This window comes from Anguilla rostrata, chromosome 8, assembly GCF_018555375.3.
Source record: "Anguilla rostrata isolate EN2019 chromosome 8, ASM1855537v3, whole genome shotgun sequence".
Classification (NCBI taxonomy): domain Eukaryota; kingdom Metazoa; phylum Chordata; class Actinopteri; order Anguilliformes; family Anguillidae; genus Anguilla; species Anguilla rostrata.
Window position 1 is genome coordinate 32,580,257 of NC_057940.1, and position 24,987 is coordinate 32,605,243.

Here is a 24,987-nt window from a genome sequence, read left to right on the forward strand (position 1 = left end):
TTGTGCCCAGCTGTGTATTTGGCATTGGTATACATTTTCATTACTATTCATTTACATAGATGCTTCATTTCCATAAGCCATAAATAACATTAATTTATAAATGTAATGCATGGTTCGCACATTCCAGGATGAACAGAAACAGGTATAAGCCATATAATTCCCATGGATATTTCAACTTCATTTATTTACATTTTTTAATGTTTAGAAAAAATAAAAATAGCTATGTTTAAATTGATTTCTTTGTTTAAGCTTTTTGTTGATTGCTTATAAAAATCCTCACACTGTTACTATTATTATGGTTAGGAATAATATTGTGGTGGTAATGAAAGCCATTATACACTCACATGTAGATTCTTATTAAAGTCTGTACAACTTCATTATTCGAAAGGTACTGTTCATCACAGTATTTTCTAATTAAGATACAATGTTTTCAGTATCAAGCAGCTGTATCGACTGTATTGTGTTCATATATGAGAACAGTTAGGCTATTTTACCAGCTTTGTGATATTTACTCAGAAACGGAATACAGTTTGAGACAAATGAGGTATAAGTCCATCTGAGTTCATCAGAGAGACTAAGAAATCAGAACCTTGCTACTGGAAATGTGTCTCGATTTGATTTAGTCTATAACTTGCTTTTGTTCGCCAAAGAAAAAAGAACTCATTTAGTCAGGAAAATGGTGAGCATTGTTGGGCTGAATGGCCTGCTGTCATCATTATGTTATGTTATGTTAAAACAATTCTGGATTGGAGTGTATGGAATCATGCTTTAATTAACATGATTTTATCAGTTTTCTTCATGTTGTGGGCTATCAAGCCTTGTGTTTTAGATTTAAAATGAAGTTTACAGTGATGTGTATTAGTGATGCTGTACAACACAAAAAGTGTTTTTCTGTATTAATTATTTCTTGGGGCTATGATGTTTTTTTTTTGTTTTTCTTTTTTTCCAGTGGTCAATAAATCCCAGAGATGATATATGTGCCTCCAGCACACTCATAAATAGAGAGAGAGATAGAAAGAGAGAGAGAGAGACAGAGAGTGATTTATTTGTAACAAACCAAAAAATCATTATATTGCTATATCTTGTGCATGTTAGAAGGTTGTAATGTCTCAGTCAGCACCCTGTCTTTCAGTTCCCATTATTTTAAATCACTGAATTAACCTTACTTTTGCTCTTTGCTTCCCAATAGATTAGAACACGACAAAGGAAACACAAATCTTTTTAATCAATATGGGTGGGCATTGCGGCCATTAAAGTATGTTAATCACAAAGAATAAAATGAGAGGATAAAATTAATAGTTGGTAGTGTGATATAAAATGTAACAATTGATAGTGTGAAGCATGATATCATTCAATAGTGCTCTGTGAGCCAGAAGGTTAAGTGCTTATTCTAAAACAAACTTAGCCTTGCCCAGTCTACAACTGTACTTATGCACAGGCACATGAACACACATACATATACAAATGTTCAAATGGAAGAGAAATGAGAAACAAATAAGCATTTACTCCTTTACATGTGATAAAATGGAACAAATGCCACTGTCACCTTGAAGAGCCTGTTTCATCATGTTATCTGATTTTTGCCAGCCTTAATCAGTGTTCAGAAGAACAGTAACTTAAATTGTCATGTGTATACATCCAAGTATGATTGAAAATGTGTACCAAGTCCTATACTGACAAAAGGAAGCACAACATTAATATGTGTTATACGTGATGGTGTTTGTATTGACTTTTTAACTTTCAGATCTCGTCCTTACATTACACTATTCTGGTATGATGTACAAATGCAGACACTGTGCATATCATATTAGACACAATTTGAAGGTTCACAAAACAAGTTATTATAGTTATCCTAGCTGAGAAATTTTTCTGGACCTGTATTTTAAGTTTCCTCTACATTATATTCAGTAAATGTTCAAATTATCCACCTGCCCAAATTCTGAAAAAAGGCAGAGACTTCCTTAGTAATACTGAATCTGAAAGCTGAGCAACAGTCAGACCAGGTTCACTGTGGGCTTGTCTGTGCGTGCGCAGCAGAATGGGCTAAGTAAGGAACATCCCCGTCACTGTGATCTCGCATTAAGCTCTGTTGTTGTTTAGGGTCCAAACCTCCTATTCTGCAACGTTTCTCCCAGATTCACCATTCAGGAGGAGGGCCAGAGCTGCTGCCATCTCCAGGATGCTGGATCGTGACCTTTGGCTCAGTGGGGTCAAGTCACACAGCCCCAACAGCACAAATTTGGGTTTAAGAGAGTCTCTTCCATTCAGAGTGGGAGAAAGGAGCCCCTCCCCTAACATGGTTCTATTCAGCTGATTCACAAGGGACAGTGCATTCTCCCATACACACAACAGGCACAAGATCCTTACGTGTCAGACATTGCCACTTCTCTACATAAAAACAGTACCATTGGCTTTAGACCTATGACATTGTGTTTGAGTCTACAAAGAGAGGCTGAATTTGCATATTTTATCTTTTTTTTTGAGAAGGGTAGGAGTAAAATATTTTGTCTGCCAACTGTGAATGCACCTTCATATTCATGTTTATGCCTGTATTTGGCAGGCACCGTCTATGAGCACAAGAATTATCAATGCAAATCAGTTATAACAGGGCAGCTATAACAACCATTTGATTACCAACATGTTGAAAACAAAACTCTGAAATAGGCATTGACATAGCTTTCCATCTCACGAGGCTGTAGTGCATTGTAACAATGGCATGTTAACACAATCACAGAATGAATGAATCGCTATGTTCATATGTCATTTTCATTGATATTTCCCTTGAAAAGTGAATTTTGAGTTTGTGCTGCATTCTTTTCCCCCCTCAGAGTTTGTAACTATGTGCAGTGCATGAATGCAAATGTTTGAGCTTGACATCTGCTGTGTAAACAAAGGGATGCTTGTTTCCGTGGAAGCCTGCTAACTCTTTCTGACTTCCGAATCAACCGTGTTCAATGAACTCCCTTCATGCCGTTATTCAGTGGTACACAAATCCCTGTCCAAGAGTTGCTCACACTGGAGTTTAGCGGAACTTAGGGGCCTGCATTTCTTTCACGTACACTCATCAGGTAAATAAGGAGTAACATGTCCCATCAGGTGAAATGTTAAAAGACTCTGAATTGCAGACAAATTATTGGATTTTTATCATATTATTAAAAGACAGTGTATACCTGCTCTGAAGTATGGTGTACAGTATAGCATGAAGGCTAATATTGTCTATGTTGTCAATATTTTAAAAAGGGTAAAACTGATTGTCATTTAAAGTAATATCAGGCTTTCTAAAAGTTAATATTTCAATAACAATTTATACATTGATGAAGCCGTTTTTATTATACACTTCTTGCTCAGACTACTTCAGAGTAGGTCCAAAGGGCCTATTTAAGACACTGCCCATGTTCTTCACAAACCACTCATCAAATTAAATTTAGTGATTGGCTACTAAGACAATAGAAATAGCCAAGGAGGAAAAACAGTAAAAACTACCTTTAACTCCAATCATTGGAGGATTCTTGAGTCATGTTAAAAAAAAGGAAATGTTTAATCTGATACATTTGTAGTTACTGGAAATGTATAGAATGCATATTTTGTGTTCTATAGAAAGCAGTCCATGTCCTAAAACACTTTCTATGTAGTTTGTGACAATTAAATGAAATAAATATATGTTAGAGGTTATCCATACATTTGTGTAAAAAATTAAAGTAATGCAATAATAGAGCCCACATTAATATTATTGGAAAGAAGAAGAGAAGCCAGCATATAAATATATTAAAGGAGCATAAACATGTATTTACAAAATCAGTAAAGACTAGACTATGTGTCATGTGGCAATCATAAATTGGAAACCCAATGGGAAACTCCCTTTTTTGTCATATCACCAAAAATGAGCCCTGATTCAAAAACACCTTTAGCAGGAATGTAAAAAAAAAGCGTACCTAAGCATCTGCCATGTTTAGACATTTACGAAGTAATGATAAAAGTAAACTTGTCAAAATAAAAAATGCCTTACTATATTTTCCTAACAACTGGGGCTTGTTCAAGTCAATATGGCGCTCCTCTGGATTTCTGGTCTTCCTGTTTTTCTACTTCGAAAATACTGTCAAGGTCTCCCTGCTGCTCATTTGGGAGTTCATCTACAGCCCAGGAGCAAGCATATGCATTAGACAATCTCTGAATTAATCACTGTTGATGTAAGTAGTGCAGGTGTGGGGGAAAGGGCTTGGTTATAAACACCATTAATATTGTACATAGTGTAAGGAAGAGCCAGGGGCTACTGGAGGCCTTGGGAGACAGTGAAGTCAGGCAACTCCTCATCCTCACCACATATTCTTGCTACTGGTCATCTGTGTGTACACATGCATGCAATATGTTCTTGCAAGTGCATGCATGTTATTGGTTTCCAATATTTTTTTGCCATTATATATGTCAATAAAATAATTTACTTCAATGCAAACTATAAAATGGGTTGTTTCTTTCAGTTTTGTGCACAGAGGAATATATTTCATTTACAGAATGTATATTGTGTCACTCAGCGACATGCTCCACAATAGGAATCCTTAAATGAAAATGAGATGTGCACTGTATTTTAACATTTCAAGCCATGGATTTACTCAAGAAATGAATATCACGGAATGAAAATCCTTTAGGGTTGTGTTCTTGTTTAAATCCGACATTTGAGTAAATCCATCAGGCAGAGTAGCGTGTTATTGTCTTCAACACGCTGCTGAATGTGGAGAGAAAGGAACACCTCAAACAATGCACATGCCATCATGTCGTGAGGCCTATTTATTTTATTCTTCAGGCATTTTTTCACTCTGTTGTTGACCATATCTTGCATATTGATGCAATAAAATAAATATACAATCCATATTCTGCCATGTTATGAATGTTGGCACATGTTGCCCTTCTAAGGCCATTTGTTTTGTCAAAAAATGTTTAAATTCAGTTAATTTTCTCTATATTACAAATATAGAGAATTCTGTCTGCTCTTGCCAGACAGCAACACAGAAATACTGTCCGATCAGGCGACACCATGAGACATTTCTTAGTCGAGGATAAATATAGTGGCCACAGTACTGCAGTGCCTAATCTTTCCCCTGCTGTGAATTCTTCATAGCCAGCTTGTAGTGCAAGGAAAGTCATACTCTCCGTTCTTCATTTAAAACTGCACGGGCGGGGGGCTTAAGGTGAAATAAAACATGTTAGTTATTTATCCAAATGAATATCCTTGCATAGGCTACAATTATTATGGTCTTAGACCAACATTTTTATTGATGTCATTTTAACGTTTTGACATCTATTCAGATCCAGTTCATTATATTCGTCTAAGATTTTTATATCTCAAAACACGATTCTAATAAGCAGGCTGCTTTTTACCATCTCTGAACGGAGGCTATCTAGGCTATTGCATTGACGACGAAACCAAATCTTCTTTGACTCGCCGTCACATCGCCTACATGTGGCCGGACTTGCGCACGACTTAGCCAACATGTGCAACGTTGATGAATTGTGGGAGTATCAAAGTAGGACTTCTTTATATATAGCTGAAGCCTACATTCGTGTTTTATGCCTTAAGACATTAAAACTAATGTAAAGATAGATTAACTGAACTAATTAAAGATATTCCATAGCCACACTGCTGGCATCATAGTTTGTGTGAAGGTTGTGTCCTGGTGTCCAAAAATCTACTAATGTTAAGTTCATATTTAAAATATATTTTACCCGCAAAACATATTTATCAATAAATATAAAAGGTGTTATTTCATTATCTCGATTGCGGTACGTTTCGTCCATGATCAATACCCGGCTACCTACTTCTTCAACCGTGAACCATCCTAACTTCGGGCTCTCGGTCACTTCCCAACATCCTTCTCACAAAAACACTCACATTCCAACCTAATGAAGCTACTTCGCCGTCCACACATTCAAAATATCCCTGCGCGCTGACCGCACTCTAAGATACAGCGTTATTTATTTATTAGCAGTAAAACGCTTTGTGAAACGGAAATAACTCTTTATAAGATACAGTATGTGATATAAGGATAATAAATTAAGCCATAATATACGATTCAATTGCCATGATTGGAGTTACTATTTTTCCAGACTGCGGCAGAATACATTAACCACATAGCTGGTATAAGAGCTCTCTCTTTCAGTCGCCATTTTAAGACACCGTTTCCTGTGCTCGGAAGCCGTCTTCTCACTGCAGCGGCGGCGGAGCAGGAGTGGCTGACGGATTTAATAGAAGGTGGTTTGCTAGTTTAATTTCTTTCATTTTATCAGATAGGTTGGCCAAATACCACTGACGGAGAAAACGGAAATACCGTTTTTGTTTCGGGTAAGTTAAATAATCCCCGTGTTCCCATACAGATGGCTAGTTTGGGTGATCTTAGCCTGCTAGCTAACTAACGTTAGCTAAATATCGAGAAGGAATCCCATTTGGATGTGAAATAGGGTCTTGAAGCCCGTCTAGGTCGATATTTTTTCAGTAAGCCCTAAACTGAGTACACTTTTTCTAACATCAGCTAGTTTTGAAATGTTACACTTTAAGGAAGCTTGGCTAAACGTGAGAATTGATTAAAATTCATGGTTTGGTTGGTTTTGATTGCTGTAAAGAATGGGTATATCATGTTTTTGTAATGAATAACGTTAGCTAGACTCTCTTCTGAATTATCTAGCTGGTAAACCAGTTCGGAATTCATAGCTTGCTCATCATTTCGATCTGGTAGTCTGTCGTTTGTTACCTGGTCCCTGTTGGGACTGAAATGATTGCTGGTGAATGTTATGTAGGAAGCAGGGTGGTAAGCCATTAGGGTTGATTAACGCTATTTCTGCAACGAAAGACTAATTATTTAGTCGGCTACTAGATGTCACTAACTTGAGTAACGTTAGCAAGTAGTTAGCTAGCTAGTTGATTGTATACTGTGAGATTCTTGTTTAATGTCACTTTAGGAAGCTACCTACTTAGACTAGCAAACTTTACTCTACAGTTGACACAGCTTGCTAAACTAATATTATCGTTAGGTAGCAACGATTGCAAACCGACGAGGGCTTAAGCGTGCCAGCGTTGGCTCGTTTGCTTAGTAGGAGTAACTTGTTAGGCTTATAAACCGTCTCAGTAAAGGTCTGTTATGCGTCGCCCTTCATTTGGGTGCCGTTAACCTAGCTAACGTCGGGTGCCTAGCTATATTCCGAGTGGTTCCCACTAGCAAGTCTGCTTGCCATTGAGCGAATTCGACGACGCATCGTAAACTTTAACGTTTTGATAGCGCTTTCGCAGTATCTAATGTTTTGAAGGCTGGTTGGCTCGCGAACTAGCGGATCGTCTACAAAGTTTATCCGACCATTGTTAAAATGGAGCTAGGCAGCTAGAATTAACCATTATGAATTCTCTGAATCTGCTTTGCTTTCCAAACAAAGCCAGGCCCGGTCCTGAATTCCTTCGCCGTTGCATGTTTGAAAAAAAGTTGAGGAGGAGCCTAAGTTGAAATATGAGTGTGCGAGGCGGTGGTTAGATTGTTCATTGGAAACGTAGTTGCGAGACCGAGACTTGGTTGTGTAAAGCTCTGGACTTGTGTAGGAAGGTTTTGATCTTTGACGAAGCTGTAAACTGCAGTACGGGGGCTGTCGTGGAAATACCCGCTGATGTACGTACTTTTTTGCTGAAGTACGTTAGGTATGTTTTCTGCCGGAGATGCACTATATGCACATTATTCCTTGTGTTTCTGCCTCGTGGTGAAGTTATCACTTGGGATTTAAATTGTTGATAGTGTTGAACAGTTTAGAATTATTGTGACCTATTGGCACAGCTTGGAAAATGAGATTCTCGAAAGAGAACATTAAAAGTTAAAAGTGCTTCTCTGTAATTTATCACTCCTGTTTAATTTATTGTTGCAGTTATAAATGCATTGTATTGCTTTCCTTTTGTCGTCTGCAATGTCAGGTATTCTGTACACAGTGCTCTAGGCTAAGTTTTACATGTCTGCTAAATTAGTTGTAGTGGGTGGCATTTTGGCATGACCCATGTACACATTTCTTCCTCTGTACCTCGGAGCAATTTTCCAGAAGTACAGGATGGCATTCACACCTTCGACTTGGGTTATTTTAAGTTGTTTTTAAACTACCCTTAAGACACTACCCCTGTGTATTCTGTCTGGTTATGCCCTGTTTGGTTATTAAACATGCCTGAAAACCATTGGAATCTCAATGTTGTACCATTTTTTTGAAGGCATCTTAAGGTAAGCATACTTGTAGAACCTCTGGAATTTGAATTTCATAAGTTCGTAAGTCCTGTGCGCCTACGGATTGATTGGATTTATGGCTAGCTCTGGAGTATAAATTCTAATAAAGAAGCCAGTAGTCTAAAGCTGTGTGCTTACTGTTAGCTCCTCTTTGCTTGTCATGTCAGGGGGTGAAAGGGGGTAGGGTGGTCATCGGTTCCCTTTGAAGATCTGCGAACCAAATTACTTCCATATGTATTTGAGGAGTACGGCCAGGCGCCTGCAAGCACAGCCTGATGGCGAGTCTGATTCTGATCCCAGTCTTAGGCACTTGCACCAAGTTCTTTGTGCTGAGATACCACACGCTCTCTACAGCTGTGTCCTCCCTAACAGGGCGTGCATTATAGCATTTATCCCTGAAATGATCCTTAACATCGAGATGTGTGAAACTGCACTTACATTAAAGTATTTCACTTTAATATTGAAATGTTACAACTGGCTGTTTTATGCAAGAATGCTCTTCCAGAATTGACTATGATGTTTTCCTGCCAGTAGATTTCAAAATTTTGTAGTATGAATGGGGCTTTCAGCGAGTTCGGTTTGGAGTAACTCAAGTCTACCCACCTGATGTTTGGGGCTTGCTTGAATATGGTCCATTTTTACAGTGCGGAGACTTGCTACACAAAGGATCTACAGTCTGAGTGCGCTTGGCTCGTGTTCAACAAAGGATCTAATTTCATCTTGCTACAGTTAAAATGCATTCACTCTAAAATGTTCCCAGAGCTTGGTCTAACGAATGGGACGTCTTGGTCGGGATCAGTAGATTGAATGAGGTGGATGAGTGTTTTCATGTTTTCGGAGATGTGAGGGTGGTCCTTGTTGAAGTTTGAGGTTTAACCTTCCTGCTTAGATTTAAAGCGCGACAGTGTGCTTAGTCCTTTGAAATAAGGACTCTTAACGTGTCTGCTTTGGCTATTGCCTAGCGATTGAAATACATTTAAAAATGTATATTTTTTCACTTTCAGGATGTTTGAGTAATTAATGTTTTGTAAGTAATATTTGTAGTGGTTTCTTCAGTCACCAGCTGGTGTTCCAGTAGAGATTTGCTTTTACCTTGTTGCTGGTTTTTAAAAAATTCATCTGATGGGTTGGGTGTACTGAATGTCAAAGTTGGCTGTGCATATCTGTTGGTATGTCTAGCCCATTTATAGCTTTATTTAAATGATTTTACAATTTCATTCCAACTTAATGCTGATGGTACCCAAGACTGTCTGAGGATTATAGAATCTAGAATTTTGAGGGCAATAAGTTTGTGCATGGTTACCCTGTCATACGCTCCCTTAAAGTTGAATTGTCTGTGAAATTTCCTGTGTAATAATGGTCTCATTACATGGCAAATTGGGCCATTTGATTGCTTTCTCTGGGTATTTTTGTTCTGTTGCACTGCTTCCAGGGTTGGTTTTGGGCAGTGTTGATTGCCATTTCTACGTTTTGTATTCCCATTGCGTGACAAGATTTTGGGGTATATAATTGGTATGCTAAAAAAATCGATGAGGTGAACGATCATGAAGTAGGAAGGGAATTGCAGCAGAACAGTGGGGATCAGTTCAGAAACTATAATTTGGCTCGAGCTAATCTGTTTCTCAATGAGAACCAAAAAATGTCCATTGGTGTGAAAGTCTTGTGATCCTAATAGCTCACCATTTCCTCGGTAAGTACAGACGTTTGCTTGGAAGGATTTATGGTAACGAGGCTGACCAGTAGTAATGTCTCTATTTAGGGAAAGTGTTATCAATTGCCAATATTTTTTTGGAGTACTTTTGTTTCAATAGAAAAAGTATTTGGTTGCTGTTCGTGTACGAAGATTGACATGAATTGTGTGTGCCATGAGAATTTTCTTGGACGCAACATTGTGTTTATCTGGATTGGTGCTATGCGTGCTAGTACTATGTTTAAATGGCAAAATTGTATTGTAGGTTGTTTTTATGCTTTGTTGCAACCAGTCGAGGTTTGATTAGCATAACTTGGCATTTGGCTTGCAAGTATGTGTTGCGCAGAACACCACATTTCATTACCACTGCAGTAATGCATTTGCTTGTTTGACTGGATTGCATCAGAGCCTCAGCTGAAAGGACAAGCTTAATAACAGTTGTGAATGTGACTTAAGCTCTGTAGAGCTAGTTACAGCGTAGCGCAGTGTTATTTAACCCTCTACTGGCAAGGGAGTTGCAAGCTCTACTGCCAATCAATTTGTGCCACAGGCAGTTATGTGTTGATGACAAAAATGGATGAAATTGTCATAGATGTCATATCTCTAACTGGCCTAATTTAATTGATTTGCTGTATAAATGGTGAAGGTGCAGTAGCTAGCTAAATGTGTGAATTTGATTAGGGGTGTGGCTTGCTCGTCTTGGTTGCATTTTTAAATGTGCAGTGATTTGGTTAGTGGTTTGGCTTGAACAATTATTTTCTCGTCTTATAGCACCCGTCATTGGCTCTGTTGTGTGTAGCTGCTCTAACTGGATGTAGGTACATGGACAGAACTGCAGGGGAATTAAAAGATGTGACGAATCACAGCATTGTGTCAGGGAGATATGATGTGACATGGGGGTCATCGGAGTCTCCGCCCATCTAGACCTAATGCTCTGCACTGCCTGCACTAGACTGCATGTGAACCAGCCGGGAGATTTCTGCAGTTGTGTTTGAGCTGCTGTGGCAGGATGGGGAGCAGCCAGTGACTGCTGACCGTGCACATTCCCCACCGCTGTGGGTGCAGCATGCTGGTTTCCCCTACAGTTTTTATTTTTTTATTTTTTTAAAAGTGACTGCGTTAGCACTGGGGACTCTCCATGCTTCTGCCTTAAGGAATATTGACTTAAATTGTACCTTGATGAAATCTGTGTCCCAGACTGTAAGTTGCTCCAGATAGGAGCTTGTTTACCTGCCAGTAAAGTGGGAGTACATTTAGACCAGAGGTGGGCAACTAGGGCTATATCCGTTTCTGGTTTTCTTTCCAACTTTGGGTTTAATTGCTTAATTGGCCATAACATTTGTCATCTGACATTTTAGCTACATTTTCTGTGTATGAATGACAACTAAAGACTGTTCTTGTGTCCCTATGTGCAGCATTTCAATGTGATCGATTCAAGAGAACCAGTGTTGGTGTATACAGCCATGTAGCTCATTTCACCAGGGTAATTTGTGGGAACAAACCTGCTTACGCACTGGCCCTCCAGGACTGGAATTGCCCACCCCTGGTTTTGACCCACTCTGGAAGTGACACACAGTGCTCCTGTGGGCGCTGACTGAGTAATGCTGAACCTCACTCAGAGCAAATGTCAAAGTGTGCTGCAAACGTCATGGCCACCACGGTGTCACTTGTGTGTCAGGGAAAGTTTGTGCAGCTAATAGTAAGGAATCTCAGTTCTTTAATTCTTTCATTCTAAAGCACAGATTGGCACATGTATGATCTTTGGACACAGACTAATTGGATTCTACTGAGGTCTCACTTGATTTTTGCTGCGCCAGCATTAAAAAGGGGGAAAAAATACTGTTAACTGTTAACTCTTAACTGACCGGAATATCTACTTTTATCACAGTACTTGTTACCAAAAAGTATTGTGCTACAGTCTTCATAAACCTTGCCTGTTGTAAAATGGTTGTGTCTGCTGCGATGGTTACACATTGATCAGTGTTTCTGGGACAGCTTGACCTAATATTCTCCTAGTTTTCAGTGCATTTAATGTGGATCGTTCCTGGGTATAGGCCAGGCATACATTCAATCCGAAGGCTAGGCAACTGTATCCATTGTCATTGTCAGGGTGCTGGAAACCCCTGTGGTTTAAATTGCCTTAATAGGGACTTGGCACAGCCAATTTGCTGCAAAGATAATGCTCTAGGTAAAAAAGGCTCTAAATCAACTCCCAAATGACCGTAATTTAACATGCAGCCATCTGTCTTTGGCAGAGACGCTTGCTTTTTAAGGCTGGGGCCGAGCCTTTGTGCTCATGTAGTAATGCATAGTGACAGAGCAAGCGTCGAGTCTAGGGTAAGGCTTGCTTTTTGAGGGGTGCCTGGAAAAGTGACGACTCGTAGGAAGAATGGAGCAGTTCTCTACATGGTTCAACTGCTCTTGAGCTCTAATACCAAGTCTGTCCAAAATCTGAATCGGTGGTCACGTTAACACCGGATTTTGTTTTTTAAAGATGACAATGGGTGATCCCGACTTGAACCACAACAAAATAATTACATTTTTTTTCTTTTAGTCAACCGTCTTTCGATGTCTGACGTTTGTTTATTGATCGTAATACTTACACAGCCGCTAGTAGCATTGGAGATTTAGTAAAATTATGAACAACAAACATTTGTTGTTTTTGGCCTAATGGCAAAAATAGTTATTTTTCAGACCACAAGTGAAACGGTGGAAAACATGATTGTGAAATGTCTTACATTCCAGAGATGCAGCATTCCATGGGCTAGCATGACCTGTGAATGTGACTTTCACTATGTAGCCTCACAGGGATTGCTAAATAATTCTTGTGTTAACCAAAGCAGGATTGAGTAAGATGCTAGGTAGTCTCTGGACAGGATTAAGGAGATTATGGGATTATCCAGTTTACTGAACTGCAGCTGCAGGCTCCTGCCCTCAAAATCCTTTTGCAAATTAAATAGTAGTCAGTTGCACAAAATATGAAGTATATGCTAGCCATTTATGGTACATAAGTCGTGTAGTACTTCACAGCATGGAACTTCACTTCTCCATCTGACAGACCTTGTCGTTTTTGCTTGTGATGGTGGCAGGCTTGTTCAAGTGTAGCCACCACAATTTGAGGTGGCAAATTGCAAAATGCAAAAGTTCCATGCAGAGGATGCATTTAGGACTGAATAGATGTCTGAGACAGAGGGTGGGTGATTTACCTCCTGATGGTCAACACTCAGCATGTCTATTGTGTTCTGTAACGAGGGCTGTAATGCACTCATTCACACACAATGGTGCAATGTCAGCAAGCCAATCGGGGCTGCATTCGGTGAGTCGCGGCTTTTATCCGTCCTGCCCTCCAGGCAGCAGCGGAACACCCCCCGCCCCTCCGGAGCCGTTCACACTTCCTTCCCCTGAGTGATTGTGCTGGTGACGCACACGCCCCTGCATGCCCACTGCCTCTGGTTCGGGAGAGGCCGCCTGATTTTAATCTTCTGCTCGTGTTTTTCGCCTTCGTAACCCGGTCAAAGCAAATCCTGAAATGTCTACCCTGTGTTTTTGGCCAGCTGCCTTTTTAGTTTATCCTGAAACTAACAGGCTTTAGTAGCCTGTTTTTTGTGAGTTAGTATTTTAAATGAAAATATGAACATCTCAAATAGTGATTAAGTTATGTAGTTGCATCTTAGCATATCAAGGGTAGGTAATTCTTTGTCACTAGGAAGGTAGTTTTTTTTATTTTGGTGGAGAGGGATGTGGTAGGAGGATCTAGGGGTAGACGTGGGGGGGGGGGGGGTATGGAAGAGGGGAATTGGAATCAGAGTAGAGGCATTTCCTGAAGAGATGGGTATTGAGTGAGTCTGGCTGGTATTAAACCGAACTCAGTATAATACTGTCAGACAAATATCTGCTTTTGGTAAAGTCTTTAGTTAGTTTGATTACAGATGTTGATATAATTCAGTAGTAGATTTTTTAAATGGTGTACGGTGTCAACTGAGCCTTGTGTTAAAGGCCTGTATTGCAAAATATAATGTGTGTAGAGTTTGGTAATAAAGCTCTAAGTGTGAGCGTGAGTCAGGCAGAGTAATGCTATAGTTACAGGTTTTTGGTGTGTTTTTTTTTCCCCCTTCTGTAACCCATTGCCTTCCTGCTTAGATGAAGTAGCCCCCTGTGTAATTAGCACTGCTTTGAAACCGATCTGCTCCCTGCTTTGGTAATCTTGGAAATTGCAGATGTTTCAGGGCTGTGAGGCGTGTTGTGTTCTCTGAGCCTGCAGATACTTCCTGCTCGAGCCATTTGGTGTTACGGGCTCCAGAAGTGCCTGCTGGAGCCATTTTGCTGGTTCTGAAGCTTTTGGCTGGGTGGACCTTATTTCTCTTGGCCATTCTGCCCTGTTCTTCGGTCTTCAAAGGCTTCAGATTTACTGGCTCCTGGAGGGAATTTAAGGGGCCGGGGGGTGGTGGCTCATGGCTCCAGAGTTTGTGGCAAGCGGCTCAGATATGCATGTGGCTGCCTGGCTCTGTGGTGCGATTGGATGATTTCACCAAACCACTGTGCTGAAGGTCCCAATCTGTTTTTCTCTTCACAGAGTAGGAAGCTGTGCAGCCTGAGGGTTTTGAAAGGAAGATGGCTACCCAGTGTGAGTTTACCTTCTTATTTTTGTTTGAAATGGTCCTTCCCAATTTTTCACCCCCCATCAGGGGGCAGCAGTGCAACTGAGGTCAATTTTAAATGTAAAATAACCGACTTATCCCCCTCCCTCCCGTACTTTAGATATGCTGAATTTAAACACTGGGGTGTTTGGTATTTATTATGTTCAAAGCTTTAACTGCTACTAATGCTCTGTCAGTATTTAAGACTCCAGAAGCCAATGACCACATGGTTAATCTCAAAGAACTTTACATGCAGTTCATTATGGGGAATCTTGCTTTCTTCTGATAATGCTTATATCACACCCCTTTTTTTAACACTTTAGCAGTTGGAGTTCATGTTGGAAAATTGTTGGCTTGGCCAAGAGTGTGTTTTAACCTCAGTTGCACCTCCACATTAGGGTGGGAAAATCATGATAAACGTAATGAAAAATAAATACATAATTGAAATGAGTTAATTATCATTATGGTTAATTGCCCAGTCCTACTGTCGGCTAATTTGTTGCTGTCTTTGTTTTCTGTTGGACCTTGACTGACCTGATGAACGTGACCGTGTGTTTTTGTTTGAACCGTGCAGCTGATCTGATGGAGCTCGACATGGCCATGGAGCCCGACCGCAAGGCGGCGGTGAGCCACTGGCAGCAGCAGTCCTACCTGGATTCCGGGATCCACTCTGGGGCCACCACCACCGCCCCCTCCCTGAGTGGCAAGGGCAACCCAGAGGAGGAGGACATGGACAACCAGGTCCTGTACGAGTGGGAGCAGGGCTTCTCCCAACCCTTCACTCAGGACCAGGTGGCAGGTACGTCTTCCCCTGGGTTTGGGCATACGCCAAAGGAAAACAACTTTTTCAACATTCTCTTGGTTGCTTGCATTTCAGTAAGGGCTTGGCAATCTACAGACTTATTACAATCATGTAGCAAGTTTATACTTGTAAAAGTTACACACAGCCAAGTGAATGTCCCTGATTTACATTTCGGTCTGACTCTTTGATGCAGCTAAAATTGCGGCTCATTTTGCCAAGATACATGTTTATATACCCTGCGTGTTATCTGCCACTATTTTCAGAAGGTTGACACGTGCTGTATTGCAGATGTTTGATTGGGCAGGTATGGGTTGTTAGTATTTCTGTATTAGAATTGCCTTTGGGATGATCTGCTGATTTTTAAAGTTACATTTTTCCTGGGTTCCGCAGACATGGATGGGCAGTACGCCATGACGAGAGCTCAGAGGGTGCGGGCAGCCATGTTCCCGGAGACCCTGGACGAGGGGCTGCAGATCCCCTCCACGCAGTTCGACGGGGCGCACCCCACAAACGTCCAGCGCCTGGCCGAGCCATCCCAGATGCTCAAGCACGCCGTGGTCAACCTGATCAACTACCAGGACGACGCCGAGCTGGCCACACGCGCCATTCCAGAGCTGACCAAGCTCCTCAACGATGAGGACCAGGTAAAAACACACACACACACACACCACACACGACCATCCCAGAGTGGCCAAACTCCTCCACAAAGGACCAGGTAAACACACACACCACTCACTGACCACTCCAACACGAGGACAGAACACACACACACACCATCCCAGAGATGGCCAAACTCCTCAACAATGAGGACCAGGTTGGACTGGCTCCCATTGCTGTAAATTGGTCCTGCTTGCTGGCCGTGCAGCTCTTATTCGAGCCCTGCTCCTTCCCCCAGGTGGTGGTGAACAAGGCGGCGGTGATGGTGCACCAGCTCTCCAAGAAGGAGGCGTCGCGGCACGCCATCATGCGCTCGCCCCAGATGGTGTCGGCCATCGTGCGCACCATGCAGAACACCAACGACGTGGAGACGGCCCGCTGCACCGCCGGCACGCTGCACAACCTGTCCCACCACCGCGAGGGCCTGCTCGCCATCTTCAAGTCCGGCGGCATCCCCGCCCTGGTCAAAATGCTGGGGTGAGTGGGGCTTCGGCTTCTGAGTTTCCCAGCGACTGGATGTGTAGACCCATGGTGTTTAGAGCCAGACAGGCATAACAGAAATGCCCAACACACTACAGTAAGGCCCTGAAAGAGGCCGCAATCTGCCGAGAGCTCTGAAAGAGAAGCTGTAGTCCTTTGAGATCCAGAAGTGAGTTCCTTGTTGAAATGTGAATCTTTGAGTTTAAAAGGTAAAGCTCAGTGGGTACCAGTCATGCCCCATGAGAATCCTAAGTTTGATGTTGGCATAAACGGTTAACTGCTTGATTTTTACCGATTACTGCCTTAATTGAACCTGAACCACTGTTTTCAGTTCTGCGATTGGGTAAATAAAAACCCAGTAACCCTTCTGGCCTGCTGCTGAGAACTTTGAAGTTTAGGCGCCCGTAATTTGGAAGTGGATGGTAAATGCGGTGTCTTGTTTCAGATCTCCTGTCGACTCCGTGCTGTTCTACGCCATCACAACCCTCCACAACCTCCTGCTGCACCAGGAAGGAGCCAAGATGGCTGTGCGCCTGGCCGGTGGTCTGCAGAAAATGGTGGCTCTGCTCAACAAGACCAACGTCAAGTTTCTCGCCATTACAACAGATTGCCTTCAGATCCTGGCTTATGGAAACCAAGAAAGCAAGGTAAAAGTTTCTCTAAACAGTCACTGCAGTGGGGACAGTCCACGTCAACTTCACCTTCAGATTTATCATGTATCCGAAGGTAATGGGAAATAGTTTCTAGTGGATGTCCATTAGAAGCATATTGTAATCTCAGTAAACCTGCACTTGCAGGATTATTTAATCTCTTTACTGTTTGCTGTATTGCCGTGTGGAGTGGCCAGGTAATCCTGACCCTCTGGAATGCTCTGTACACAGCTCATCATCCTGGCTAGTGGTGGCCCCCAGGCCCTGGTCAACATCATGAGAACCTACACGTATGAGAAACTGCTGTGGACCACCAGCCGCGTGCTCAAAGTGCTGTCTGTCTGCTCCAGCAACAAGCCTGCTATCGTGGAAGCCGGTACGTTCTCACCCTCCCTTCCCCATAAAACATAGGGCTGAGCGATGTACCGCAACGTTAGCTATCGAACGCAATAATGATCATCGCAATAATGATCATCGCCACCATGTGGTGTATTGTCTGTCTTCAGTTCATTTTTTTCTTTAGTTATACCTGATGTGGTAGTAAACATCCAGAGACTTCAGAGGTCACGTGAAACGCTTCCGGGACAAACATCATCAGCACTTATCTCCCTGGTGTTAAGGCGGCTAGTTGGCAGCTAGCCCTTGCAGCTCCAGTGTGATGCGTTTTTATCAGTCACATGGAAGCTGCAAGGCCTTGCTGCTGATTGGCTGTCTTATCAACACCAAATAAATAATGGTGGTGACAATCTGTTATCTACCCCCCTGATTCATTTCTCACAGCCTCTGAGGTTCAGGTGTTTACTCTTACATCAGGTATAATTGGCGGAAGAGGAGAGGCAGTAAGCCGCATGGTGGCAATCCTTTTTGCATTTGATAATTATCGTTGCGGTATACCACCCAGCCCTAATCAGCATTCATGTCTTTGTGGATTTGATTTAATTTAGAAATCTCATAGCACTGAACTTGGCCCTAACATTGTGGTGTCCTAAGATTCTGCAGTTGCTTTTTCTTTGCACTATTTTTGTACCGGCCGAGTTGGTTTATGGTAATTTATAACGGGGCCTTGGAGCTTTGAAGTGAAGGGCATTGTGTTGTAGGCACGCTTTCCTGACCCACGGGGATGGCTCTATGGTATAACTCTCTGGCCAGTGTCCTTGAGCTAGCGAGCTTGTGCCTACAGCATTGTGCACGTTTAAAAATCAGGAGCAGCCAGTATTGAGCGCTGTGCGCATGCTGTCTGGGGCGCTGGCTAAATGAGTCCTCTTTCTTTCAGGCGGCATGCAGGCCTTGGGACTGCACCTGACCGATCCCAGCCAGCGCCTGGTCCAGAACTGCCTGTGGACCCTGAGGAACCTGTCGGACGCCGCCACCAAGCAGGTAGGAGCACCCCCACGTCCCGCACACGCTCCTCTTGTGCTCCGCCCTGAATTCCTCCTACATAAGAGCTCTCTTTCTGTCTCCTTACCTTTCCATGGAGAAGACGCCTTTAGCTGAAGTAGATGTGATGCAGGTAAAAAGTAGCCTTTTCCCTGCTTACACGCCAATATGAAGCCAGTGTTGGTTAAAAAAAAAAGCGCACATTACCCAGGCCTGTGTCTTTAACTTGGCTTACCAGTACTTCTGGAATATGATACCTGAGAATATTCGACTCGATTGGTGTTCTACAAAAGTATACACATTAAATGCGATGCAAAGTAACTTTTGAAAGATTTGGCCTGAATCATGCCTGGAAAGGGGTTCCAGGCCTGTTTTGATTTGAAACCGATGGGAGTACGTTTAATCTCCGGGAGAGGAAAGCAAAGTTGAAGAAGCCAGATACATGCATAAGCTTACAGCAATCCATTTATGTGGGCAAGGCCTGCCATGAAATTTCTCTGCCTCTCCCCTCTTAACGGAACAGGAGGGCATGGAGGGGCTGCTGGGCACGCTGGTGCAGCTGCTGGGCTCGGACGACATCAACGTGGTGACGTGCGCGGCGGGCATCCTGTCCAACCTCACCTGCAACAACTACAAGAACAAGATGATGGTGTGCCAGGTGGGCGGCATCGAGGCGCTGGTGCGCACCGTGCTCCGCGCCGGCGACCGCGAGGACATCACCGAGCCCGCCGTCTGCGCCCTGCGCCACCTCACCAGCCGCCACCAGGACGCCGAGATGGCCCAGAACGCCGTGCGGCTGCACTACGGCCTGCCCGTGGTGGTCAAGCTCCTGCACCCTCCCTCACACTGGCCCCTCATCAAGGTAAGTGGGTCTGGCCCAGCTTCCTGGGATCAAGTTGCTCAAGACCAGCTCAATACCACGCCTAGTAGCTGTGACCATAGCAGAAATATTGTAGGGTGTTCCTTTTTTTCATTAGTTTCACATCCTGTCTTGTATTGTTATTTAGTGTCATGAACTCTTCAGTTATGCAAAAATGTGAACACATTTTGAAATCCTAAACTGTTTTTGGCACTACTTCCTCTATTTTTAAGCTTGATGTCATTTGATCCCCAAGTTACACAAGGATAGCAGGGCTCACTTAAATTCACTGACCTGCAGTCTGCAGATCTTTTAAAGTGTATGTGCAGTTTCTTGAGTTGATCAGTATCCTTGCGTGGAGCCATACGGTGTGTGGTCCAGGTGAGGAACCTGATCCGTAGCGCCCATTTTAAAAAGCCCTAATCTCCCGCTCCTCCTCAGGCCACAGTGGGGCTGATCCGTAACCTGGCACTGTGCCCAGCCAACCACGCCCCCCTGCGGGAGCAGGGCGCCATCCCCAGGCTGGTGCAGCTGCTGGTCCGGGCCCACCAGGACACCCAGAGGCGCACCTCCATGGGTGGGACGCAGCAGCAGTTTGTGGTGAGTGCCAGCGTTATTTAGCCTCAGTGGCTTGGGTGGACTGCATTGATTTGATCTTTGGAACCGCCGTGGGTGGTAGTCCTCTCTCAAGCCTGTGGTGACTGCTGAAATGAAGGCTAAATGTGGTGTTTTTGACCTGCAGGAGGGCGTCCGTATGGAGGAGATCGTAGAGGGCTGCACTGGAGCGCTGCACATCCTGGCCAGGGACGTGCACAACAGAATCGTCATCAGGGGCCTGAACACCATTCCTCTCTTCGTTCAGGTAGGGCGCGCGCTCTGTTAGGGCTGCATGTGAGGCCTGTTCCTGTGCTTCGAAGCTGTGCTGATAACTCATCTCGTTCTGTTCCCCCGCAGCTGCTGTACTCCCCCATCGAGAACATTCAGAGGGTGGCCGCAGGCGTGCTCTGCGAGCTGGCCCAGGACAAGGAGGCGGCCGAGGCCATCGAGGCCGAGGGAGCCACCGCGCCCCTCACCGAGCTCCTGCATTCCCGGAACGAGGGCGTGGGTGAGTGATTTAATATACGCACACGCGTATGCAGAATGCTAGTGCGTGTACCAGAAAAATAGTTCCAGTCAGACAGAAAGTACGCAGACGAGTACGTGAGCGACGTCGCCCGGGACACAGCCACGTCACATGCACGTAGCGCTAGGTTATTGGAGTGCGTTTCCAGCCTAACGAGTGCGCCCTCCTCTCCCACAGCCACGTACGCGGCCGCCGTGCTCTTCCGCATGTCCGAGGACAAGCCCCAGGACTACAAGAAGCGCCTGTCCGTCGAGCTCACCAGCTCCCTCTTCAGGACGGAGCCCATGACCTGGAACGAGGTGCGTGGTCTCGCCCCAGATACAGCCCCGTCCCGGGACTTGCACTTTAAGCACGCCATTGTACCAGAGAAATGAAAGCTCGCGTTACGCGTAGCCTGTTTATTATTCTTGGGAAATGTTCTGTATTGGGACAAGATGTTTTCGCAAATGTAGCTGACTTTGAACTGCAGTGAACATCGCTAATGTTTTTTCTGGCAGACTATTCTTTGGAGGTTAAATTTTATTTATTTATATTGTTCCTCCCCCCTCCCCCTTGTGTGGCCTCGCTGTTCTTTCCTCTCCTTCCGTCCGGGATGCAGACTGGAGACCTCGGCCTGGACATCGGTGCCCAGGGAGATTCGCTCGGTTATCGCCCGGATGGTACGTAAACCTCCGCCAGCCTTGGTCTTTACTCCCAGCACAGTCGCTGCATCTTACAATTCATACTCGCACAGGCTGGCCTTCTGAGAATATGGTCATGCATACCTGTGGCAGGTAATTCCATAGGCCTTGTACCTGTGGTACAAGTGGAGTGGAAGCCTGATCTTCACCTGGCTGACTTCAGTGTCCTCAAACTCCATTCTCCAGACAAGCAGCCAGCTGGCATTTGCCAGTGTGTACAGACCAGTCTGTTAACTGCTGGGAGGAGGAAATTCATCCTCTGTTAAACATTGCTCAGATTTTCAGGGATGCCGCTACTATCCCTCCTTTAATGTCCTTTTCCTGTCCCCCACAGATCCCAGCTACCGCTCCTTCCACTCGGGTTATGGCCAGGACACTATGGGCATGGACCCCATGATGGACCACGACATGGGCGGTCACCACCCCGGTGCGGAGTACCCGGTCGATGGCCTGCCCGACCTGGGACACGCCCAGGACCTGATCGACGGGCTGCCCCCAGGCGACAGCAATCAGCTGGCCTGGTTTGACACCGATCTGTAAATAACTACTTTTTAGGTAAGGAATGCCATTTTGAAGCCAATGAAATTCCAGGAAAATGAGGGGGGTCTGTTCAAAACCGAACTGTTATAAACTGGTCTGGCGCATTTTCTCCCTCCAACGCACCCAACCCCCACAGATCTGTGCGCCCACACCCACAGTACCTTTAAGTGGTTTTGGCACACTTACTGACACATTGTTCTGAAGTTCATTCATAATAAAGGTTCTGCTTAAGCAGCGCCAGAAATTGGACCATTAACAAAGGGGGGGGGGGGGGATTCCCACCATACATTTAATGGAGCTGGGAACCAAATGTATAACCTTCTGAGGCTCTTTGAAGTGTTCCTTGTGTAGGCTTTTAAATACAAATGAGAAACACATGGCGCACACATTGAGCGCTGACTTGTATATTTAGCTGGTTGGGAATTTGTCGAGCCCGTAAAACGCGGTGCTGTATTGCACAAACCGGGCTTTTTGTGAGTTTAACGTCTCACGCAATTCCGCACGCACCTGTGAGCGAGTCCACAGGCCTGCGTTCCTTGAACTTGAGAACACAACATTGTTAAATTCAAGGAACTGATTTAAACGTTAACTTATTGCAGTTTATTATGCCAAAAACATAACGTGCATATCAAGCGAGGAATCCTAATGTACTTCCTGATGGACAAAATGAGATTGCACAGAAACTGAAGTGTTTGAGGGTTAAGACGGAAGCCGATTCTCAGTTGCGATTCTTTCTCTCCACAGCTGTATCGTCTGAATGAACCTGCATCGTGATTTGGCCTGTAGAGTTGCTGGAGGTCTTGAGTGGAGGGGGCTAGTATCTCGGAAAGTGCCTGACACACTAACACAAGCTGAGTTTCCTATGGGAACACGTGGAAGTATAACTTTTTTGTTCTGGTCCTTTTTGGTTGACGTGGAGTACTATGAAGGAATTTTTGGAGCGGATGCATAATGGGAGAGTGCAGAAGAGGTGGATCTAAAGATGGAGTTCCAAACCCTAGCCTTGCCTGTTTCTTTTTTACACTATTTTTTTATTACTCAGTCTCTGTATGGTACTGACCTAGCTTGCTTTAAATCTAGCCCTAGACTTTATTTTTTGTCCTTTTTATTTTATTTTTTTGCAGTCATTTGTATTCCTTTAAGTCTCTTGTAGTGTTAAGTTATAGTGGTAATGCTCCATCAGTTTCTAAAATTTTATCACTTAATGGTGTAGAACACTAATACTTAATCAGTTTAATTGTATTCGGAATAAAGTGTAACATTGTGTAGCTTTTATATAAAATCAAATGGGGAAATGCATTCTTATAAATGCTTAATCAAGCATAGAAAATGTTTTCAGTGTCACAGTTGTTCCAAAGGGGGAGGTGGGGTGCATTTTTTTTTTTTTTTTTTTCTTTTTGGGTTGGGGGTGGGGGGGATTTTTTTTTTTTTCCTTTTTAAAAAAAATGCTATCGAAGGTAGTTTAATGAAAACGAGTTGTTGTAGCCTGCTGTGCTTATTTTGGAAACATGGTTATGACATGGCTAAACAATAAAATGGACTTTTATTTCAGGTTTCCTGTGTAGGTAATTTCTCTAATTTGCTGAAAAAGATGTCCACTTATGCTTTTGTAAAGCTGTATCACAGTTGCCAGCATTTTCCAACTACTCCTTGAGTCACAGTATGCAAGCTCACACTATTTCTGCTTTTCATTAAATTTAGTTTAGCTGTTACTTGAATACAAATCGGTTTTAAAACCCATTACAGGTAAGTAATGTTAGTCAGACTACTGAGGTTGATGGAACAATGATTTCTGGAAATGGTGTGCCTTATATTGATTATGTATACTATTGGTTCAGGGGGGATAATATAGAATGGCAAAGGTGGCAGGCTGGCAAAATGAACAAACATCTGCTCTATCAAGGCTGGCATAGAATTAACTGGATCATTGCAACCTTCTCACACGCACGTTTTCAAATGCATGCGTGATTATAAACAAACATTTGAAATGGACTGGTTCCTGAGAGATGGACCTGCCACACTTCCTAAAGGTCTACTTCAAATAACTTTATAGCCTATTTTCCTGTATTTCATAAAGTAGTTAATATTTTGTCTCACATTGGTCCACTATTATTTCCACACCCCGCAAATTATTTAAAACGTGTCATTTGCCCGATGTGGACTACTTTTCTGCTCAACGATATATTAGTCCCGTTAGACTATCTACTTCCTAAACATCCATTGGCTTTTTCCCCCCTCTATGCTAGTAGGCCTAGTGTATGATTAAAACTAAAGGTATATTGATATACGTTAGGCTATATCAATCTAGAACGTGTGTGTGTCTGTGTATTATTTTAGTCAAACTATAGAAAAGTTAATGCTGAAAGACATTGCTGGGTATGTACACTAAAGTTTATCGCAATTAAGTAGGCCAGGTATCTATCGACTACATAACTTTTCAAAACGCTAAACTTGCGGTTCCAAACTGCAAACATTTAAAGAATTTAGCCCGAAACACCCACTAAAAATACACTATGTACTCCATAACCTGTTTTATAATTTACGGCCCATATTTTGAACAATGAAACATTCAATCGTAAAGGGTGGTTGTATGATTTTGGCTATTCTCAAAAATGTATGATAAGCTTGTATTGAGTGAAATCTAGAGTTTTCTAAGGAAATGTAAGCCGAGCCAGTCTTCAGTTGTAAATCTCAGTCGACAAAGAACTAATTAGATGCACTGCCAACGCTTCCCCTACGTAAACTGTACAAAACACGGCTCAACTTTGTAAATGTCAACCAAAAGTATTTAGCTCCCTTCTGACACCGTTTAGGATTTCTGTGAGTCTGGGCGGTTATTGCTTTTTATTCCTTTTTTAAAATAAATTCTGCGTTTGACCTGTTGTCAAACAAAGATCTATAGGCTACAGTGTGCATCTCAGGAATAGCAAGCGGAATTCTCAGCAGTACTGACACTTCATTTTGTAGCCTATGACAGGGTAGCTGATTCACAGCCATTAAAATCGGTTAGCGCAAATTTGGTTATTTATCTGTCGGAGCACAACATAATTAGGCTATTATGACCACTGACTCCGATTTTTATAGGTTGCTTTAAATCCGGAAATATTGCTAAACTAATACTGAGTGCATGGGCTACTGTATTCAATACTGTCACCCCCTTGATGACAACAGCTGCCAAGCAATAAATCAGTAATTATAAAAAGCGCCGGCATTTATCTAAAAAGAAAATGTGCTTTTTGTAATAATAGTTTTACT

General features: G+C 43.0%; 1 protein-coding gene across 5 annotated transcripts; it reads left to right on the forward strand.

The window, feature by feature from the left end:
• Nucleotides 1-6,158: 6,158 nt before the first annotated feature.
• Nucleotides 6,159-23,283, forward strand: LOC135261449 (catenin beta-1). Of its 5 annotated transcripts, none has more exons than XM_064347759.1 (17): nucleotides 6,159-6,334; nucleotides 14,501-14,551; nucleotides 15,139-15,363; nucleotides 15,757-16,010; nucleotides 16,262-16,500; nucleotides 16,949-17,150; nucleotides 17,385-17,529; nucleotides 18,427-18,530; nucleotides 18,634-18,663; nucleotides 19,054-19,392; nucleotides 19,831-19,989; nucleotides 20,132-20,251; nucleotides 20,344-20,494; nucleotides 20,690-20,811; nucleotides 21,111-21,171; nucleotides 21,527-21,747; nucleotides 22,477-23,283. In XM_064347759.1, exons 2-16 carry the CDS (start codon nucleotides 14,539-14,541, stop codon nucleotides 21,730-21,732), a joined length of 2,370 nt encoding a protein of 789 aa, XP_064203829.1. In that variant the 5' UTR covers nucleotides 6,159-6,334; nucleotides 14,501-14,538; the 3' UTR covers nucleotides 21,733-21,747; nucleotides 22,477-23,283. The 5 variants fall into 5 exon arrangements, with proteins under 5 accessions (XP_064203829.1, XP_064203833.1, XP_064203831.1 ...); XM_064347761.1 differs by having other exon boundaries at nucleotides 6,169-6,244; XM_064347760.1 differs by lacking the exon at nucleotides 6,159-6,334 and adding an exon at nucleotides 7,539-7,672.
• Nucleotides 23,284-24,987: the final 1,704 nt, after the last annotated feature.